General features: G+C 43.8%; 1 protein-coding gene across 1 annotated transcript; it reads right to left on the bottom strand.

Annotated features, from left to right (window-relative positions):
- Positions 1-20284: 20284 nt before the first annotated feature.
- On the bottom strand, positions 20285-21682 carry LOC146634336 (phospholipase D1-like). Its single transcript, XM_085350424.1, has 3 exons — positions 21461-21682; positions 20922-21170; positions 20285-20498 (listed from the first exon to the last, which is right to left on the bottom strand). The coding sequence occupies exons 1-3, from the start codon at positions 21680-21682 to the stop codon at positions 20445-20447; spliced, it is 525 nt and encodes a 174-aa protein (XP_085206550.1). The 3' UTR covers positions 20285-20444.
- Between the last annotated feature and the right edge of the window lie 1426 nt (positions 21683-23108).

The following is a 23108-nucleotide window of genomic DNA, read 5'->3' as shown; positions in this document are numbered from 1 at the left end:
TCATGTCTTTCATGACGACACGAACACCGTGGCGTTTGCAGATGGTAGAAAGTGCAGGGATAGCGAGCGCAAAAAAGGCGACTGCTCACGGCGCCGGGCTGTTGTTACAGGAGAAAGAAGCGGAAATGACACCGTGACATATAACAAATAACATCAGCTGTTTCTGATGTTAGTTGTTTTGACTGCTTTTACATTATATTGAAATATATGTAATGTTCATGTTTGCTGCAATGCAAACGCAGTGATGCAAATAAAAACATCGAGCCACAAATTACGGTGCGACCCTATAATTAGTCCGGGTTACCGGGGACTGTTGTTGCCGATGAACAGGTGTCGCTATGTGACTGCAGACTAAATTGGGCTGCATTGAGTTCATGACTTTCTTTTATCCCGCCGCCTACGCATCACTGTGAGAGTTAATATGAGATCTCTCTCTGTGGAAAAATAACTTTAAATCCCACTGACGTGTGTATAAATCTATATACGTATAATGTCCCGCTGGGCAGCAACTTAAAAAAAACAACTTTTTTTGAAGTGTTCTGAACGCAGCGCGCTGGGGCAAATGTCGGCGTTTGCCCAATAGAAAGGAGGAAGCCAGCCAGGCACAGGAAAGAAAGAAACACTCCAGGGCAACGCTGCTGGAACTTTGACTCATTGAGAAATGTTTCCCTGCTTGCATCAAGCCCGGCTGGTGTCCCCTGAGATCCATATCCCACCCTGATTGGTGGGATAATTCAGCTCCGCCCACAACACTGTAAAGTGTCATACATTATCAAACTAACATTACATTTTCATATTAAGGTGGGGCCAAAAACTATCGTCCTGCGGGCCGCAATTGGCCCGCGGGCCGCGAGTTTGAGACCCCTGGTGTAGGAGGACACCTACTCTGTGTCTGGTTAAGTATAAGAGCCCTTTGTTAGGGGGACCGCTGGACTCTTAGCACCAGCTTTGGGGTCACAGGGTCACATCTGGAACACACACACACACACACACACACACACAGACACAGACACACACACACACAGACACACACAGACACACACACACACACACACAGACACTATGCACAGACTGGTACTCTTTGTTCATACCTGTGTAAGACGTCATAATGAACTTGTGCATATTCATGTAAGCTCAATAAAGAGCAGTGTTACGAGGGAGCAGACGAGAGCGACTGAGGTCAAGTGAAGGAACGGCGCTGTCACAGTTCTCTCCCTCATCAATTGTCTGGTTCCAGCGGTGGGTCTGTGCTAGACGACCCATCACCAGCTTTTTCCACTGGTTACCAGTACGTGGTAGAATCCACTTCCAGATCTGGTTGTCTTTAAATCTGTGAATGGATTGGCTCCATCTTATCTCTCTTTAACAAAAGAATCCAAGTGGAGCCCTCAGGTCTGCAGATAAGCAGCTTCTGACCAGAACTAGACGTAAAAACAGAGGTGAGCTTTATCGATGGCTGCAGCCAAACTCTGGAACAGTCGCCCTTCACATCAGGTCGTCACCAACACTGGACATTTTTAAAAGCCGGTTGGAAACACATTTGTACTCTGTAGCTTTCAATCCTGACCAGTCTTTATAGTCATTACTGTGTATGTTTCCTATTTTCTCTCTACTCTGTGCAGCACTTTGGCTCAAGCTGTTTTTAAATGTGCTGATAAATAAATGTAGATTTCTTTGAATAAAACAGTGGAGCCGAGCTTTGAGCTCAGTGTGTAACAGTGTGTGTGTGAGAGCCATGTAATGTCCATGTGTGCATGCTGACTGTGCTGCTCTGACCCCCCTCCTCCTTTCAGGGTGGAGCCTGCTGGAGTCCGATGGTTGAGACCAGGTCTGAGGAAGTGTAAGTGTGTTTTTAATGGGATTCATGAAAACAAAGCAGCACACATTCAACCATCTTCATCATGTCAGGAGTCATCATCAAAGTGTCAATCAATGAACAGATGATGGATCAATAACTGCAGCTGGATTGTGTTTGTTCTCTCCATCAGATTCCTGTCAACTCACAATCGACACAAACACAGTGTACCCAAAGCTCCAACTGTCTGACAACAACAGGAAGGTGACACGTGTGAAGGAGGTTCAGTCATATCCTGATCATCCAGACAGATTTGATGTTTGTCAGCTGCTGTGTAGAAATGGTCTGACTGGTCGCTGTTACTGGGAGGTCGAGTGGAGAGGAGACGTTTATATATCAGTGAGTTACAGAAGCATCAGAAGGAAAGGAGACAGTGATGACTGTGAGTTTGGATGCAATGATCAGTCCTGGAGTCTGTACTGTGATTATAATGGTCCTCATTCTGTCTGGCACAATTACAGTCGAACATCCATCTCCTCCTCCTCCTCCTCCTCCTCCTCCTCCTCCTCCTCTGTCTCTAACAGAGCAGCAGTGTATGTGGACTGTCCTGCTGGCACTCTGTCCTTCTACAGAGTCTCCTCTGACACTCTGATCCACCTCCACACCTTCAACACCACATTCACTCAAACTCTTTATCCTGGGTTTACAGTCTGGACTCCTGGTTCCTCAGTGTCCCTGTGCTGAGTGGAGTGTAAAGAGTGTCTCCTGTTACAGAAACACTCTGACTGTTGAACAGATAGTTCAGTCTGTACATGTCTGTCTCTTTCACTCACAAACACGTTTTCAGATTCATGGATTCAATCAGTTGATGTTTGAAACTCTTCTAAATGATTCCTTGTAAACTTCTTCCTCTTCAGTCACAAACAAACAGGAAGTGATGTCACATGTGTTCCTGTCCACACAGCAGAATGAGTCTATTGCTGACAGTGATGTACAAACAGAGTGAGCATTTCTGAGGCCCAAAATAAACTGAGTAGTTCACTGAATGAACAATGGACTGTGAGCTCAGTTCCTTCATCATTAGTATGGATTATATATGTATATGTATTATATTAGTATCATATATATCAGGTGCTGCTGCTTTCAGTCATTGTGCAAATGTGCTGTTTGTAAGCTTGTAAAGCTGCAGTCAGCTGAGACTGAAGAAGTCACCTGATCAGTGAGCAAACGTTTCTGAAAACGTCCAGATGAACAGAATCAACCTTTTGGGATCAGCCAGCAATGCAGCATCATTGTTGTTCAGCTTCAGAGGTTTGCAGGAATGAACTGATGACCAGAAACAGCTGCAAAGTCCAAGAAAATACCAGCTGGAGTTCAGCTGCATTTGAAGAAGTCAAAGAAAAGTAAGGATGGCAAAGGGCGACGTTTTCTTCCAAAGAGCTGCAAACATGGTCGACGCCTCATTAGAAGAATCATCTGGACATTTGTGAGGAACTCTAACCAAGAAAGCAACGTCACACAGATCCAACAGACAGTTTCCATGACTGCAAGTGTTGAGTGGAAAAATGCTACATTGCATTATTGCATCCTCTCACCACAGGAGGCGCTGTTGGCACCACTGATTGCTGATCAGCTGTTCTCTGATGATCTGATTGATACTGTGAATAACGGGACTCACTGAACTCTGTGACACAGTGAAGATTACAGAGTTTAACTTCAACATCTGACTGACGTCACACAGACAGAAGGATGAACCAGTGAGGCACAGAACACAGTTACTGGAGATACTGGATCAGCTCCATGTGAACCTCTGATGGAGAAGCTGCTGAGCCAGAGAAACATCAGGACATGACAGCAGCTGCACTTATCTAACAACATGTAGCAGAGCTGATCTATGTTAGAGGATCTATCACAGCAGCTGAAGCCAAAGTCCAACACTGGATACCAGCTGAGCCTGTGCTGAGTGTAGTGTTACAGGAAAAGGGCAGAAACACTGGTAGCTCCCAGTGATGCTGACTGGGGCACAGAGCTGAATGATGCAGCATCAGGACACTGTTTCAGTCTGACTGACAGAGAAACCTGTAGCTGTATCTAAATGTGAGGCAGAGGCCACACAAGCAGCTTTCTATGTTTCACAGTGACTGAGATCTTCAGTGGGGGTGGACATGCTCCTGTACAGACCTCTGAGGAGAACCAAGGTGCAGTCAAAGAGTCCAGTCTGTCCTCACAGATGTGAACATGTGCTTTCATCAGGTCTGCTGTCAGCTAGCAGGCTCACATCAGAATCACTGTTCCTGAAAAACACAGTCTGTGTGACATCATCAGTCAGCTGATGGTCCCAGATCTGAATGGTTTCTGTCTCTACTGAGGAAGTCAGAGAATATCACTGAGGTGTGGATCAGGTCTGAGTGAGCTGTGGAGGGACAGCTTTAAACAGTCCACAGGTCTCACGTCCTGCTCAGTCTGCTAGCAGATACCTCGTATTGTTCCAGATGTGCTGACATCAGCAGCAGCACAGCTGTGTGATACCATGAATCTCAGTTATTGATCCAACACACAGTAAATACAAAGATCAGGATTTCTGAGAGTAATCATTATGAGTCTGAACACATGATCACTGAATGTTAGTCTCCACAATAATAAGCTAACACAAGCAAACACAGCTTTCAGCTCTTATTTTGAAACTGGCTTATTTAGAGAGCTGTGATGTGAGCGTGCCTGGCTCTGAGGCACTTGGGTCAGCCTCTGTTGTTTAGAAGTGTTACAGACTGTGAATGACACAGACCTGTCAGTTTCCATGTTTGTCTGTAACACAGCTCAGGGGCTCCATGCTGAACGCATCCATCCAGTGTTATTGATCCAGGACTGATACCAGCATTGGGATCAATACTACAACACACAATCACATGTGTCCACGTGATGCAGTTTGAAGAGCAATCAGATGTCTCTGTATGAGGAGGCGGGGTCACAGGAGGTTCACAGAAACTCTGCAGCAGCATCATCAGCTCACATGGAAACTTTGATGATTCACTTCTGTGGTGTTTTTACAGAAACACGTCACAAAATTAGCTCCACCTGTTTTGTGAGCTTTGAGTTTCTTGTCTTCATCCTGGATTCTTGTGTTGCTGTTTTTACACACAGCAGATATTTCCTGGTTGCTTCCTTGATGACCACATGAAGCTTTCTGAAGCTTGGATTGAAAACGCTTCATTCCGGCGCCCCCCGTGTGCGGCAGCCTGTTACAGCAGCTCTGCTCATTCTGAGTTTCTTTCTTTCTTATCTTTTCTTCTCGTAATTTTTTATAACTGACGTATCAGTAATTAGACTCTGCAACCATGTTCTACCGTTTTGTGCTAGTTCTGGTCGTTTTTCTTAGTTTATTTCTACTTTTTTCACGCGTGTCTGGGGACTCAGAGCAGGGATCCTTTGTTTACAGTAAGGATCAGCTGTTAGCGCTGCGTCCCGCAGCGGTACTGCCGGCAGACAGACCCGACATTCCCAGCGAGCTGAGGAGGAAAAGACGGGGGTGTCGTGCTGGGAAGGAGCGCCGTCGCCCGAGAAGGAGACGTTATCGACCATCTCTTCCTTCTGTAATCATTGGAAACGTAAGATCTTTGCCCAATAAGATGGATGAGCTCACGTCGCTAACCTGGTCACAGAGGGAGTACCGGCAATGTAGCATCATGATGCTAACGGAGTCGTGGCTAACACCGCTAACTCCGGACACAAGCGTGACACTACCGGGATTTCAGATGCTGCGAGCGGACAGGACGAGAGAGAGCGGTAAGAGGAGAGGAGGGGGACTGGCAGTTTTTGTGAACGACAGATGGTGTAACCCTGGGCACATCACTGTGAAAGAACAACTCTGCAGCAGAGACATTGAGCTGTTAGCCGTTAGCATGCGTCCGTACTATCTGCCCCGGGAATTCTCGCATGTTATCGCAATAACAGCGTATGTCCCCCCCTCGGCCAACGCGGATGCAGCCTGTGACACTCTCCACTCAGTGGTCAGCAGACTGCAAACACAATCACCGAGAGCCCTTCTCATAATATCAGGGGACTTCAATCATGCCTCTTTGGACTCCACACTGCCCACCTTCACCCAGTATGTGACCTGCCCAACCAGAGACAATAAAACACTGGACTTACTGTATGCCAATGCTGAAGAGGCATACAGTTCATCACCTCTCCCTCCCCTGGGCAAATCTGACCACAACCTGGTGCACCTTGTCCCTGTGTATGAGCCCTTAGTGCGCAGGGTGCCACCAGCCACCCGCACAGTGCAGAGATGGTCAGAGGAGAGCGAGGAGGCTCTTAAGGACTGTTTTGAGTCGACTGTGTGGGAGGTGATCTGTGACGACCATGGAGAGGACATCGACAGCCTTACTACATGCATTACTGACTATATTAATTTCTGTGTGGATAACACTGTACCTACCAGGACTGTACGGTGTTTCTCCAACAACAAACCTTGGATTACCCCAGAAATTAAAGCTGTCCTCAAGCAGAAGAGGAGGGCCTTCAAATCCAAAGACAAAGAGGAGTTGAAAAGGGTGCAGAGAGAGTTGAGGGGACTGATAAGGAATGGGAAGGACAGCTACAGGCAGAAGATGGAGAACCAGCTTCAGCAAAACAACGTTGGTGAAGTCTGGAGAGGCCTCAGAACCATCTCAGGCCACAAACAGCAGAACTCTCTGCCTGGGAGGGATGTGAGGTGGGCAAATGAACTGAATCATTTCTTCAACAGATTTGATTCAACCATGAGACAGTCTGCAACATCGGCTGCAGACTCACCCACCCCCACTGCTGCTGTTCCACCTCTGACACCTCAGACACTTCACACCTCCTCTATTCACCCTGCTCACTCCCCCCCACCCCCAACAACAGCATCCAATACACACTCAACACAAGGCTCCAGCCTGTCTCTCTCAACCACCCAGGTTAGGAGGGAACTGAGGAGGATTAATGGCAAGAAGGCAGCGGGCCCAGATGGCATCAGCTCGAGGGTCGTCAGGTCCTGCGCGGACCAACTGTGTGGGGTGATGGAGCACCTCTTCAACCTGAGCCTGAGGTTGGGAAGAGTCCCACAGCTCTGGAAAACCTCCTGTGTTGTACCAGTGCCAAAGACTTCACGCCCCAAGGACCTCAACAGCTACAGGCCGGTGGCTCTGACATCCCACCTGATGAAGACCCTGGAGCGGTTGGTCCTGGCTCAGCTTCGGCGCCTAACAAGCTCATCACTGGACCCACTTCAGTTTGCCTACCAGCCTGGCATTGGCGCGGATGATGCCGTCATTCACCTCCTACATCGTTCCCTCGCTCACCTGGAGACCGCTGGAAGCACTGTGAGAATCATGTTCTTTGATTTCTCCAGTGCCTTCAACACCATTCTTCCCTCGGTTCTGAAGGACAAGCTGGAGAACTCTGGAGTGGACCATCACCTCACTACCTGGATCCTGGACTACCTCACCGACCGACCACAGTATGTGAGGACTCAGGGCTGTGTGTCGGACAGGGTCGTCTGCAGTACGGGGGCCCCACAGGGAACGGTTCTGGCTCCGTTCCTCTTCACCATCTACACTGCAGACTTCTCCCACAATTCCACCCAGTGCTTCCTGCAGAAGTTCTCTGATGACTCTGCAATAGTCGGCCTCATCACTGATGGGGACGACAAGGAGTACAGAGGACTGACTCAAGACTTTGTGGACTGGTGCCAGCTGAACTACCTCCAGATCAACGCCAGTAAAACCAAGGAACTGGTGGTAGACTTCCGCAGGCACAAGCATTCTCCACTGCAACCACTGAACATCCAAGGTATGGACATTGAGGCTGTGGACAGCTACAGGTACCTTGGTGTTCATCTGAACAACAGACTGGACTGGACTCATAACTCAGACGCCCTCTACAGGAAAGGGCAGAGCAGGCTGTACCTGCTGCGGAGACTCAGGTCGTTTGGGGTGGAGGGCCCACTCCTGAAGACCTTCTATGACTCTGTGGTGGCTTCTGCTATCTTTTATGGTGTGGTCTGCTGGGGCGGCAGCATCTCTGCTGGGGACAGGAAGAGACTGAACAGGGTGATCCGAAGGGCCAGCTCTGTTCTAGGATGCCCTCTGGACCCAGTGGAGGTGGTGAGTGACAGGAGAACGGCGGCTAAGCTGTCATCCCTGATGGACAACGTCTCCCACCCCATGCAGCAGACTGTGACAGCACTGAGCAGCTCCTTCAGTGGGAGACTGCGGCACCCACGGTGTGGGACGGAGAGATTTCGCAGGTCTTTCCTCCCCACTGCTGTCAGACTCCACAACAAAGACTTTAACTGAACAAACACACACATCCACACATGTGCAATAACACTAAGTGCAATAATCCTTTCTGGCATCGTTGTATTTTTACTCAGTTGTATATAGCATTCGTATTCTATTTTTATCTTATTGTATATTTTTATTCTATTTTATTCTACTGTATATAGTATATTATTTTATTCTATTCTGTACAGCTGTGTACTGTATTTATTCTTATTGTATTCTAATTTTTGCGTCATAACTTTTGCACTGTCCACTTCCTGCTGTGACAAAACAAATTTCCCACGTGTGGGACTAATAAAGGTTATCTTATCTTATCTTATCTTATTACTCAAAGCTTTCCAACACAGGCCTCTGTGCTGCCATCTGGTGGACAAACATGTGAAGTGCAGCGTGAAGCTACAAATGAAACTGCTTCAGCTACGTTTATATAGAACATACTATAACCTATATAATGTGGAGATCAGGGAAATTATTTTGTTGCTACTGTTAATAATCATCATCATTACCATTGCATTAATAATATAATCTACAGCATTGATATTGCATTCAGATGTTTAAACATTTTGGTACCCAATTAGCCTTTACTACAGGTGCAGTTATAACCACTTTAAACTGTTGAGTTGAATCTATGATCTTAAATGCTTTTGAATGCTTGTTATAATCTTAAGTGTGTATGGGCTGATTCTGTTGATTCTGAGGACACTCTGTGCAAAGTCTTGACAGGAAACTGCAGGTTTGCAGAGCGTGCTTTTGCAAAAGTGAAACTAAAAGCAGAGTGTAAGTGCAGCTTATTCTGAGGAGCTGTTTGGATGATGCTATTTGAATAACCAGGTTGTTCATTATTATCTTTTATACTTTTATATTCTTTTATTAAGCTTCTAGTAGAGGTTCTTGATTAAAACATTTATTCAATATACTACATATATAGTTTTAGTAAACTGCTGACACATTTGAGAGTGGCCTCTGTTTGACTGCGAGCGTTAGTAGGTGAGAGGTGACACAGAGTGCCAAGTGAGGTCGTGACACACACACACACATAGTAGATACATTCAGTTATAGGTGAGAGGTTAATCATGTTGGCTTGCAACTGCGGGCGTGCAGAAGTGGTATCTTACTGCAGAGCATGGTCTGTGGTTTTGGAGAAGCGGCAGTCAAAAGGTTGACAGGAAACATCTGCCATGAAGATAGAGATAATGTTCTTTTCAAACTGTGTTAAAAGTCATTGTGGTTTTGATTTGACGTATGTATGTATGTATCTGTGTGACGTTGAAGGGGCGTCATTAAATCCAAACCCCGATGGTATAAAATATCTGTTTATGCTTTGATTAGTCGGAGATCAGCGCTGTCTGCGTACGGCGCTGGTCCCCCCACGCCTGTGTTCATTAAAATCAATTGTTTGACCAAGCTCTTCTGGACCTGGTTGTTTGTACTCTCCTTCCTCAATATTTGAACCTTAACAATAACTATATGTATAGTGTATTATGTAGGTGTTAGAGCTGGGGGTAGAACTGCTGATGGCCTGGTTGTTATTTATGTTCCCCATGGTTCACCAGCTCTCACACAACATCAGCACCAATGATCCACGTCCTTATAAACCTCTGAATCAGGTCCTGAAGCAGTGACGTCCTGAGTGAAGACCTCACTGATCACATGACTCTGGTCACCTGGACTCAGTGTTTCTGAAGCAGTGTGCTGGGTTTTTAAAAATACGTGGCTGCTGCCTGATGTTGGGCCCACAGAGGAAGACGACTCACTCGCTCTTCTTCACTTCCTCCTTAAACATGTGGAAGGAGAGCAAAGTGCTGCCAGACTCTTATTTCTGACAGGAACAGAAGAAACCACAGCAAACTGGTCCAGTTCTTCATCTTCATCACAATCTGTTTATTTCTGATGGTGTCTTCAGTCTGAAGTTTGAAGTTTCCATGTCTGTGTGATGTGTGGTGTGAAGGCTGCTGGTTAAACTGGGACTCACTGTTTAAAGCACTGAGTGCTCATAGAGAGATGCTCCATGAGTCCCAGTACAGACTACAAACATGGTGGAAACTTAGCTTTGATATCCACACACTCTGCACGTCTGTGAGTAACTGTGATGAAGATGTGCAGAGATCTGTGTCCAAACAGGAGAAAGACAGTAAAGACTGTAAGACAGCCTCTGTTAACATATGTGAGGCTGTTTGTTGTTGTTGCCATGGAGCTTTTCACTGTTTGGGTCAGCAGGTCATGTGATCAGGTTTGTTCTGCTGGACGATGGTTCAGTGTCAGGTTTGTTTGCATTCATCAATAAATATCTAAATAAATCAAAGACTCCATGTTTGTTCTTTCATCATGTGACCTCTGCTCATCCACCTCTGTGTGTATCAGGATACATTTGGTTCGTAATACACAGAAAAATCAGAGTTATTACCTGTAATAAATGTGAAAGTAAAGATTCCTGCAGTGATAACCAGGCAGGACTGAAAGAGATCCAAGCTGTCACCACGGTAACAGCAGCGTCCATCCACAGGTGAGGGGAGGAGCAAAAAGAGGGACTTTGACCATTTTATACTAAAAACACTCAACTAATGTTTCTAATATGAAACAAATAAGCCCACATTAATGTGAGCGTTTATTAAATAATAATAATGATGATTTCCTCCTGATCTCATTTCCACAGCAGAGAAAACTGTGGTGTATATTGAGGTGGAGGGTGTGGTCTGTGGCTCAGGTGTAGAGTGAGGGTGGGGTGCACCACAGCAGCATGCTGGGACTGCTGAGGGTGGAGGAGGGAGTGATGATGACAGCCAGTAGTCCTCGACTTAATCAAAGCATGAACAGATATTTTATAGCATCAGGGTTTGTTTACTGACGCCCCTTCATGCGTCACCGGTACATTTTATACATAGATCAGATCAACACCAGAATGACTTTTCACCTAGAAAATCATCTTCTATTTTCATGGCTTGGTACTTTCCGTTCTTATCTTAAAATGAATTGTTCCTCTTTCTTGCCGAGACAACAAGGACGGTTCCTCTAAATAAATTTAACTAATGTGTGTGTATGTGTTGACCTCACATGCTCTTTGTGTCACCTCTTCACCTACTGTCTGTGTCTCGTCCTCAAATGCTCCTCAAAATAACCTGCACTTAGACTCTGCTTTCGGTTTCAGTTCTGCAAAAGGCACACTCTGCAAACCTGCAACTTCCTGTCAGCCTGCAACTTAGTCTTTCTGAAAGACACACACTGTTCAACCCCTGAATGCAATATAAACTCCAGATTATATTATTAATGCAATGGTAATAATGACAATTATTTAACAATAGCAGTAAAATAATTTCCCTGCTCCACAGCTGCAGCACAGAGACCAGTGAACACACAGTCTGTTCATCTTTGCATAGATACAATATACAGCACAATATTGAATGACAGACACGCTGTGGGAGCTTCCACAGATACACTGACGTCAGCATCCAGAGTCCTCCTGCTGCTCCCCCCTCAGAGCCCCGTGATCAGCACCAACACATTCAGTTAGATGACAGAGTCCAGCTGCAGCTAGAATCAGCTCCCCTCTGTGAACAACAGCACAGCGTCAGTGTTTCACACTCAGTGAAAGGAGGAAACAGCAGAAGAACACCATGTGTGCTACGTTTCCCAGGACACACTACAAACTGCACAAATACAGAGCAGCACGTGGAAGGACCTGGAGCTGCATTTACAGAGCTGCAGACAGCGTGATGTCCTGTATGGACAGGTGGAAGGAACCAAGTCCTCAGCTGGAACACTCGTGTTTGTCCACAGACAGGAAACACAGCAGGAAACTTCCTCACAGAAGTGCAGCTCATGGATAACACACTTCCTGTCAGTCAGAATGAGGCTGCAGCCAAACACAGAAAGGTGTTTTTGTCCAGATGAGCCCAGAGAAGAAACACGAGTGTTCACAGACATCAGAAGCTCAGAGAGGTGAAACATGAGGTTGGAGTCCTCGTCAGCATCCAGAAGAGCTGCTGTGAAACCCTGAGTACTCATGACAGACTCTGATGGCACAAACACATCATGATTCAAACAGAAAGACAAACATGGAGCTCCTGATCCTCCTGCATGAGAACAAGCTGACATGAGCGCTGTGTCTGAGAGTGTCTCCCTGTCACAGTGACAATAACACAGCTGCTGCTCACAGTCATTAAACTGACCTGAGGTCAGCTGTGCTCCTTACATATGAACCATGTGACCTCACATCAGTGCTGTGGATGACTGTAGTCATAGAAGAGTAGAGCTGTAGCAGGTGGTGTGAGGAGGAGGTGGTGTATTCTAGTTAACGCAGTACTGAAACACTCCAGCAGAGGGCGCTGTTAAGTCCTTATTGTAACACAGTTACTGTGTGCAGTTAGACTTCATACATAATCTGCACTTATTTCCATCAGACATGCTGTCAGTAAATGATTGGTTTCTATACATTTCTGTTGGATTATGTGTCCACAGGTGTTTGTACTTTGTGCCTTAATAAAATGACGGTAAAAGGCCCCGCCCATATCCTATCCATGTCTTATCATGCAATGACTCTGTGAATGGACTGGAGAGGGGTTGTGGTAGAGTCCTCCGTCAGGAATGAGATGTATGTGTCGACTTTTTATTCTCCCTTAAAAGTATTATGCCATAAATGCTGCACAGGGCAGCTCTGCTAACAGGTTATGGGCCCAGACAGCAGTAAAGAGGAGGTCCTGTAACTGCCAAAGGAAGGGCAGCGTTTCCTGAAACCGCAAGATACCGGCAGGTGTTAAAAGTTTGGCACGATTGAGTGAGTAAGCGATTTTGAGCATCATGAGCAGACGCACGGCAGAGTCGGGTAGTCGATATTCCTGTTTGCAGTTTGATGGAGATGAAAGGAAATATGAGATATGGGAAACAAAGTTCCTTGGTCATCTCAGACTACAAGGTTTGAAAGATGTCATCTTGAAGGCTGAGGGTGATGGAGAAGCCAAAGGTGAAGATGATGACAAAAATGCAGAAGCATATGCAGAGTTGATACACTTTCTAGATGACAAAAGTTTATCGTTAGTTATGAGAGATGCAGTTGATGACGGACGGAAAGCTCTAAGAATTTTGAGAGGTCATTATGCAGGAGTGGGCAAGCCACGGATTATAAGTCTGTACACCGAACTTACTTCTCTCACAAATGAAAGGAATGAAAGTGTGACGGACTATATTATCCGAGCAGAAGCAATTATCACAGCGTTAAAAAATGCGGGTGAGCAATTAACTGATGGACTTCTGATCGCAATGATAATGAAAGGACTACCAGAGACATTTAAACCCCTGATTGTGCACGTTACACAGAGCGAAGCAAAAATCACATTCTCAGAGTTTAAAGTAAAACTCAGAAGTTATGAAGAAACCGAGAGAATGCGTGCGGCTGTAACAGATGACAACGTAATGAGGACAAAAGTGCAATTAGATCAGGATTCTACTTTTTGGCGAGCAGACGACCGAAGATCAAAGAATAATGAGATTGTGTGTTTTAAATGTGGACTAAAGGGACACACTGCAAGAACGTGCCGATCCAGAGTATGGTGCAGTTTTTGCCAGAGTAGTACACACAAAGATGCGACCTGTAGAAGGAAGCTGAGACGGGATGAAGCGAGAGGGGTTATGGAGAAGGACTACGCGTTCAAGACGGGCTCCGAACCCCAGAGGGTCCCGGACGGCGGCCGGGAGATGCTGAACAATCAGCTACTGGTGGATACGGGAGCGACGTCACATATCTTTACGAAGCTCGAGAGTTTTAAGACGTTTGATGATACATTTCGACCCGAGGCTCATTGTGTAGAGTTGGCTGACGGAAGGCGGAGCAGAGGAGCTGCAAAGCGGCGAGGAGATGCTGAGATAAGTATGATTGACAGTAAAGGACGAAGTCACAAGGTAACATTGAAACAAGCACTCTACATTCCATCATTTCCACAGGACATTTTGTCAGTAAAAGCAGCTACTAGTAACGGAGCCACTGTGGTTTTCAAACACGGGGACAGTTTTCTTAAACATGTTGATGGAACAAAATTCCCTATATATGAACATGAGAGACTGTTCTTTATAAATACTGTGCAAGAGTTTGAGGAGAAATGTAATGGATGTTTTGATATGCAAACGTGGCATGAAATCCTAGGGCACTGTAATTATGAGGATGTTCAAAATTTGCAAAATGTCGATGGAATGGACATTAAGGGTAAAATCAACAAAAATATGCAATGTGAAGCCTGTATACAAGGGAAGTTTATCCAAACTAGGAACCGAGAACCCGATGAAAAGGCCAGGACAGCATTAGAGTTGGTACATACGGATTTAGCTGGTCCGATTACGCCAAACTCTAAAGAAGGGTTTAAGTATGTTTTGTCGTTTGTTGATGATTATTCAGGTGCAACATTTGTATATAATCTGAAACACAAAAGTGATACAACTCAGGCAACTGAAAGATTTATTGCAGAGGTGGCGTCATATGGGAAAATCAAGTGCATTCGTTCTGATAATGGAACTGAATTTACAAGCAGACAGTTCAGAGATTTATTAAGTAGACACGGCATTAGGCAGGAAACTTCGGCGCCATATTCGCCTCATCAAAATGGAACAGCAGAGAGGAACTGGCGTACACTTTTTGACATGGCGAGATGCATGTTAGTTGAGAGCGAATTGCCAAAGTCTTTATGGCCATATGCAGTACAAACCGCGGGAGTGATTCGGAACCGGTGTTTTAATAAACGCACAGGTCAGACAGCGTATAAGATGTTAACTGGAAAAAGACCTGATCTTTCTAGAATGAAGAAATTCGGATCATTGTGCTATGCTTATAAACAAAATAGGGGGAAACTGGATCCAAGATGCGACAAAGGTGTTTTCTTGGGATATGACAAAAACAGTCCAGCATATTTGATCTATTTCCCAAAAACCGGGAAAGTTGAAAAGCACAGATTGATAAAAATACTAAATCCCGTGACAATGGATCAACAAACACAGAGTGATCAGATGTATGAAGATGAGGTTTATGAATCCAGAAAAGATGGTGGGTCCAAACAGACGAAGGATGAGGATGTTCAGGATACCATACCATACCAACTTTATTTCTAAAGCACTTTAACATAAAACCAGAGTTTCACAAAGTGTACAGGATGGTAGTGAAAGCAGTCAAACTGAGTCTGAGGTTAAAACTGATGATAAAGTAGATGCTGGAGCTACACGTTATCCATCCAGAATCAGAAAGAGACCTGATTATTTGAGTGACTATATCACGGATGTGAAAGAGTGTGAAAATGAACAGATGCAAACCAGTGTTGATTATTGCTACAGATTGTTGTGTGAAATACCCACATCATTTAGCGAAGCTATTGTGTCAAGCAAGTCAAAAGAATGGGAAAGAGCGATGAGTGAAGAAATTCAATCCCTTAAGGAGAATGACACATTTACTTTAACCACTTTACCAGAGGGAAAGAAAGCAGTGGGGGGTAAATGGGTTTATGCCGTTAAAAAGAACTCAGACGGATCAGACAGATATAAAGCTCGATTTGTGGCTTAAGGTTTTAGTCAAACAAAAGGAGTTGATTATGAGGAGACTTTTTCACCGACTGCTAATTTATCGAGTGTGAGAGTTTTGATGCAGAAAGTGGTTCAGGATGATATGTTGGTTCACCAGATGGATGTAAAAACCGCCTATCTACACGCACCAATAAATGAAGAAATATATATACAACAACCAGAAGGTTTTGAGATAGAATCAAGTGAGACTAATAAACTGGTGTACAGACTAAAGAAATCACTTTATGGGCTGAAGCAATCGGGTCGTAACTGGAATCAAACCTTACATGACTATTTAAGCAATTGTGGATTTAGACAAAATATTGCTGATCATTGTGTGTATTCAAAAGAGACTGAAAGTGAAAAGGTAATCATCATAGTGTGGGTGGATGATTTACTCATTGCAGCTAACAATGAAAATGTGCTTTCAGGCGTGAAAGAAATGCTCTCTTCTAAATTCCAAATGAAAGATCTGGGGAAACTTAACCATTTTCTAGGAATAGATTTTCTTCAAGAAAAAGAATGTGTCACAATGTCACAGAAAGTATATATTGAGAACATTTTAAAGAGATTTAACATGCAAAACTGTAAGCCACGGATAACACCCTGTGAACAGAAATGGACTCATTCTGATAAATTCGAGACATTACCAGATGTGAGGAGATATCGTGAAGCGGTAGGATGTCTTATCTATCTGAGCCATTGTACGCGACCTGATTTAAGCTATGTTGTCAGCAAACTGTCACAACATTTCAATGCGCCAACTGTTGATGATTGGACAGCAGTGAAACATGTTTTGAGGTATTTAAAAGGTAGTCGAGGGAGAGAACTGTGTTTTAGGAAATGTTCAAGTGGAAAACTGGGTCTACAAGCATACAGTGATGCAGATTGGGCATCCGATGTTTCTGATAGACGCAGTATGACAGGTTATTGTGTAAGCCTAAATGAAAATGGTCCTTTGATATCAGGGCTGGCTGTAGCTCAGGTGGCAGAGCAGGTCAGCCACTAATCAGAAGGTCGGTGGTTCGATCCCAGGCTGCACCCTGGCTGCATGCCAAATATCCTTGGGCAAGATACTAACCCCGTGTTTGCCTACTGGTGGTGGTCAGAGGGCCCGGTGGCGCCTGTGTCCGGCAGCCTCACCTCTGTCAGTGCGCCCCAGGGCAGCTGTGGCTACAATGTAGCTTGCTATCGCCAGTGTGTGAATGTGTGTGTGAATGGGTGAATGACTGAATGTAGTGTAAAGCGCTTTGGGGTCCTATGGACTAGAAAAGCGCTATACAAATGCAGGCCATTTACCATCATGGAAAACCAAAAAGCAGACAACTACAGCATTATCAACTTGTGAAGCCGAATACATGGCATTAGCAGCAACAATTCAGGAATGTATGTATTTGACTTATTTGATTCAAGATCTTGATGAGTTTGAGTATGAAATACCTATGATTTTGGAGGACAATCAGGGAACAATCGCTTTGTCAAAGAATCCAGTGAACAGACAAGACGTAAACACATTGATGTGAAATATCATTTTATAAGGTCAGCTGTACATGAAAGAAAAGTGCTCATTGATTACTGTCCAACTGAGTCAATGGTAGCAGATATGATGACGAAACCAGTCTCAAAGTCTAAGTTAGACAAATTCTCTGGATTCGTGTTTGGAATATAAGATGTTTTTTTTGGAGGATTGTTTTTCCCCCCAACCTGTGTACAAGTGGGGGTGTTGGATTATGTGTCCACAGGTGTTAGTACTTTGTGCCTTAATAAAATGACGGTAAAAGGCCCCGCCCATATCCTATCCATGTCTTATCATGCAATGACTCTGTGAATGGACTGGAGAGGGGTTGTGGTAGAGTCCTCCGTCAGGAATGAGATGTATGTGTCGACTTTTTATTCTCCCTTAAAAGTATTATGCCATAAATGCTGCACAGGGCAGCTCTGCTAACAATTTCTAAACACAAAACCTCTTCACACTTCTAACATGCACATTTACACAACTAAATGGCAGTATTGATGAAAAGAAACACATTCAACAAATCCATTTAAACCTTAAAACAAACAAAAGGAAGCATCTCTATGGACAAACAAACCCCTCCACTTGGTTTGACCTGCTGATGTCATGTGTGACATCAGCAGGACTTTAAAATGAGGAAATGCCGGGCGGGCGTTTCCCCACACCTGACCCTCATGAAGACTGAAAAGACAAACAAAGTAAGAACAAATGACTTAATCTGTAACATAATAAAATGTAAAGAAACATGTAACTGAGTATTCAGCTTCATTTGCAGAATGTTTGATTTGCCAGCAACTGAATGCTTCCACACACAAACCCGGCATAGTGAGTGAAGCAATGTTACTTAACAAATAGCAAATCATAGCAAATACATAGAAACAGAATAATGTGTTTAATATGCAAAAGAAGAAGAAGTAAACACATATGGGACAAATGGAGACCATTGCAGCTCATCCACCAGTGGGGTAAAAAGAGCAACCAAGAAAGTGGCAGCCTGCACGGCCACAGATGTGCTGGAGGAGCTAGAAGCTCTACCCATGGAGAAACTCCTGGAGAACCTTGCTAAGCCTAACAGGGGACAGGTACTTCTGCCCAACCTGGCAGCCACAAAGTGAACTCATTTAGGTAAAGATAACCACATGCTCCTAACCAGCCTGCACCAGCCTGACATTTCTTCCTCCTAAGTAAAAACCAATGGATGGATTGAACTTAGAGTCTCAGCTCAGTTTTCTATTTTGACCACCTGCACCCCAAGATACTCTTTTAAAAAGTGTTGTTTTCAGATCCCTTTGAAGTTCATAAAGGGCCTGTTCATTTTCATTCAGATGTTTTATTACATAAATGTTACTGTTTTCTTTTGATTTATGCTCCCACTACACTGCACCTCTACAAACAACAATGCCACGGACTGTCAGCTGCTTTTACATGCTGTGAACATGAGTAGGTTTGATCAGAGTTTCAATTATCAAAGAAAAGACAAACTGAGCAAAAAGAAGGAAAAAAAGACCAACTTCTTCCCAACTGACAAGAAAAATACTCGTCATGTTTTCATAATAAAGGATCAGGCTCCCCATTTATGACAGCTTGGACCAATAATGTCTGTTACACTGATGCTACTGTAGAGACAGGGTCAACATCTCTATTTAAATATAATTAATATACAAAACACAATAAAAGTTATACATGAATTATTCATTATTTTTACTATTGATAAAATTCATGTATACTAATCAAAGTTATACATGAGTAACGACATTATTAATAATGATTAATAATAATAATTCTAATGCCAACATGATGACTGTTCATAGCTCCTGCTTTGAAATACTGAACTTAAACATTGACCTGATGAAAGATCACAATTCACAGTGGCCCACTGTCAGAATCATTCTGAATATAAACTCATCGAGTTAATCTGAACCTTTCTCAAATGTGCTGTGAATAAATGCTGCTGCAAGCCACTGTGGGAAAGCTGTGTTATTATCATGGAAACATCTGTGACACATTCACAGAGGACGAGGACACAAAGGGACGACACGCAGAGGCTGTGTTAAAGTCAAAAATCCAAATCTTTAGTCCTAAACAGGCAGTGGTTACAAACAGGAAGACGAGCAGTCCATTAAACAGTCTACAGGGTCAAACATACAGAGAATTCAAACAGCTATTAAAAACAAATAACTGGACACTGAAAAACTTCAGTGATGTGTGAGGCACCAAAGGGAAGCAGCTGAGTATATTCAATGAATTCTCTTCAAATACAAAGACAGAAACTCCTACAGGCAGCATGCAAACTGAGCAGGATACACAAAGATCAGAGATTACAAAATAAATCAGAAAAGGATTTCAAACTTACTGAGAGCAAGGCCTCTGTTACAAATCTGTCTAATAGAAAAACATGCTGTACAGATACAATACGCTCAGTGTTCATGGTCATTTAAAAACTGGCTCTACCTGAACCACTTCAATATTTTATGAAGTCACTGAGTCGACCATTTCTACAGTTTGTTTCCTTCATTGCAGTTAGAGTGCGGCTGGTAAGGATGAAAACACACACAGAGCGTAAATTGTCTTTGTTAGTAACAAACGTCAGCAAAGAAAAGACAAAACACACAAACACTCTCATGATATTCATGAATCATTAGAAAGCATCCAAACATTCTGCTCGTGGACTTTTACAGTCTTATTTGCACTCGCTCATCTTCATAATCATCCTGATCAATACATGACAGGGGAGGCTTTGAGGTAGGCGGGGCTCTCTGCTGATGTCAGCATGAAAGGCAGGACCAGCGTCTGCCACATGTTGGTGAAACATCACAGTACACTGGCGTGGTTTCCTTTCCAGATGTTGGACGTTTGACACTTCAACGTTGAGGCCAACAAGAAGACACAGTTTTGGGTCGGGTTGCTGCAGGGTTTCTAACTGAGCAAAAGCAGAAGCACACAGACCAACAGGGATCAGATGCTGAGTGTTAGAGGAACATCTGTGCTGATCACTGAATGCTGCTGTGCTCTCTTGTTGAAGTTGGCTGGTGGGACAGTCTAATAGTGATATCCTGCCCATCGGAGGAACACTTTTAAAAACACATGCAATACTTTGTTTGTATTACAGTCACAGTTTATCTTATTTTTGTCCTTTAAAAGTGTTGCTGTACTATAAAGTCCTATAATTTGAGGCTAAAATGGCTCAGAGAGTCTCTCTCTCAGAGGATCTCCTTTGAAAGTGGAGACGGCTTTATCCGCTGATCCACGTCACTTTACCTGGATGTTTTCTTTGAAGCTGGATGAAGACTCCTCTCCCTCACTCCTGCTGCAGCTGTGTGGTCCAGTTGGCCTCTGAGGTCACAGTCAACATCTGTAGCAGAAGAGGGGAAATAAAAGTCCAGGTTACCAAAACTGGGAGCTTTCCCAAAATAGAGCGTAACTGGACTTTTTCAGCCTTACAGGCAGATAGTCGTCTGAAGCTGCAGCTTTTTCTTTTTAGCTTTTTCCAATCTCTGCTCTCGGCTTTCTTTGAGAACATGTCTGCTTTCTTGGCATGGGTCTGTCTGCTGTTGGTGAAGAGACTAAATCCACATACTCGCTACTAAGATCTCCTCAAGTAGTCTCAACCAGATTACAGTTTAAGAGTAAACGTCTCCTGAGAGTTTCACCTTGGGGAGATGCTGTCTTGCTAACATGCAATCATGAGCATTAATCTATGAGGTGAAAAAGTAATTTTAAAAGCTCCAGCCACAAGTTTTATTTCATCTGTGTTTTGGTCAGAGTCCCATCAGACCTCCAGAATGGTGTCAGAGTGTTTTCTATCCACGTGATGAGCACAGGCCTCAGGTCCAGACCTCCACGGGCACCATAGCCTCTTTGGAGCTAATAGGTGCAAGAAGGTTTTGTTGGGATAGGAACTGAAGAGGAAACTGACGAGGAAGGCAAGGATCTTCTTCAGCTCCTCCGAGCCGGGACCTCTTTGTGTAGGCCAGCATTGGCCAGGTAGCCCTCCAGCATCGCTGGATGGCCGACAGTGGAAAACCTAGAGGAGGAGGAGAGAAACAGCAGCTTGGAGCATGTCTTTATACTGTTTAGTTTTTAGAGCCACAGACTTTCTTTTAATGTCATTGTTCAGGATCTATGACTGATTATGTATTTATTGTATTCCTCCATGACTGTGTGACAGCAAGTGGAAAAAACCAGCTTCACCTTTGTTGATATGCTTGTAATTTTAATATTGATTAAATGGCCCATGAAATAATAGAAAGCTCATATATGAAAATGTATTTTAAGAAGTAAAATGTTAATCTGAGTACAAAGGAGTACACTCACCTTCTGGTAGATGGAGGTGCAGCGAGCGCTGGTGAACATCCAGGCCTCCTCGTAGAACTGATCACTGATTGGATCCAAAACATCGATGGAGGATCTGTGTAAGCGCTGAGGATCGTCCTGATGGACAGAACAGAAGGAGAGTGAGACAAGTGAAGATATACTAAACAACACTGTGACATGAACTGAGCCACACACAGTTTGATTCACAGGTGATTGACACATTATTTGACCACGAGCAATCTTTTCTGGTTTGACGCCGTCTTTGTAGCCAGAAACCAGCTCTCTCCTCGGCTTCCTCCACTACACGCTTCCCCCACGCCAGTCTCCCCCGTCACTATAAAGGGGAGAGTCATGAGCTCCATCACCCTCACCTGTGCCGTCCAACGTCCCGCCACCAGCCTCCACTGCAGCAGGCCAGAGACCACACCCCTGCCACAATAAGTAAAAGTATATCCTTGCTGTACCCTTAATGCTAAATGTGCTAAATTAACCGCTGCCTTTGCCCCTTTGGGATTATTCTTATGTCACTGGGATGTTGACCTTTGACCTTCACATTAGAGAGATGGGCAGACATAATTAGTGTATGAATTTTAAAGTAACAGGTAATAAAGAGAGTGTAGCAAATGTAGTCAGGTTTATTACTCTGTATCACACATGAGTGCCCGAGGGAGGCGGGGCTGACTGGGGAGACACAGGAAACAGAGAGATAGGGCTGACTCGACATGAAACGATGAAACGTGGGACACGGGAACAGAAACTAAACACAGGCTGAAATGAACACTGAGGGAGGGAGAACTAAGATTACTGAGAGCCTGATAAATAAGAAGAACAAAAAGCAAGAAAAACAAGAGTCAAAGAAAACCAAAAACACAAAGCATTGGGCCAGGACCCACTGCTGTGACATTTATATGTGATAAAAACATTAAAAACTGCTCAGATGTTGAAATCTTTCTACGTATACTTTAGGTTCAGCTCTCCAGCCTGGCATTTGGTTAAGCATGATTCAAACATTTGATTTTGTTTAACTGGTTTTAATTATAGTTACTTTTTGTGAACATTTGTTGCAGCATTTAAAAATACATCATTTATTTTCAAACTTTTATTTGATTTAGAGCATCATATTTGACCAACGTAAATGTTTTAATTTCATATAAAATAACTGAAACAGTGAACTAAATATCTGAAATCTTTCCTTCCTTAAAAGTTATAATCCTACTTAAGTTATAGTGCAAACGCTTAAGCAACAAATATACTTGATGCTAATTAATTAATATTTCCCTTTGATGTTGCAACTATGCGGTCACTTCTGTCTTTAAACAAAATAATATTTTCCAGTTACAGAAATCATAAAGTCCAAACTAAAGTGCTACTGTTGCTATATGCATTTTATATAAATCATGGATGATGGTCCTGACATGAAGGAAGAGAAAGTTACAGGTTGCATCCTTTGACTTTGTCTCCGTGCCTTTGGGCGATTTTCAGAAGGACAGATGTTTCTGTTCAATTCTTAAATCAATTTTTTCAAACACAAACACTATTTTAAAGCTTCTAGAGAGTAAAATATTCATGATAATTATAATAACAATAATAAAAACAAAAGCTCTCAGATCCATCAAACCAAGCAGCAGAAAGAACAATAACTGAAGAG

Source organism: Diplotaxodon limnothrissa, linkage group LG3, assembly GCF_057381915.1.
Source record: "Diplotaxodon limnothrissa isolate DT_005_m linkage group LG3, D_limnothrissa_male_GT1.1, whole genome shotgun sequence".
Classification (NCBI taxonomy): Eukaryota; Metazoa; Chordata; class Actinopteri; order Cichliformes; family Cichlidae; genus Diplotaxodon; species Diplotaxodon limnothrissa.
Note: the sequence above shows the minus strand (reverse complement) of the source record. Positions and strands in the feature narration are given on the sequence as shown.

Bases quoted from the DNA above. Each gene is read 5' to 3' on its own strand.
- LOC146634336 (XM_085350424.1), bottom strand. From the start codon at position 21,682: ATGTGTCAATCACCTGTGAATCAAACTGTGTGTGGCTCAGTTCATGTC. The intron at 21,171-21,460 runs GTGAGTGTACTC...CTCCTCCTCTAG, and splicing joins GCACCTCCATCTACCAGAAG to GTTTTCCACTGTCGGCCATC. The intron at 20,499-20,921 runs GTCTGATGGGAC...CTTCTGCTACAG, and splicing joins ACTCTGACACCATTCTGGAG to ATGTTGACTGTGACCTCAGA.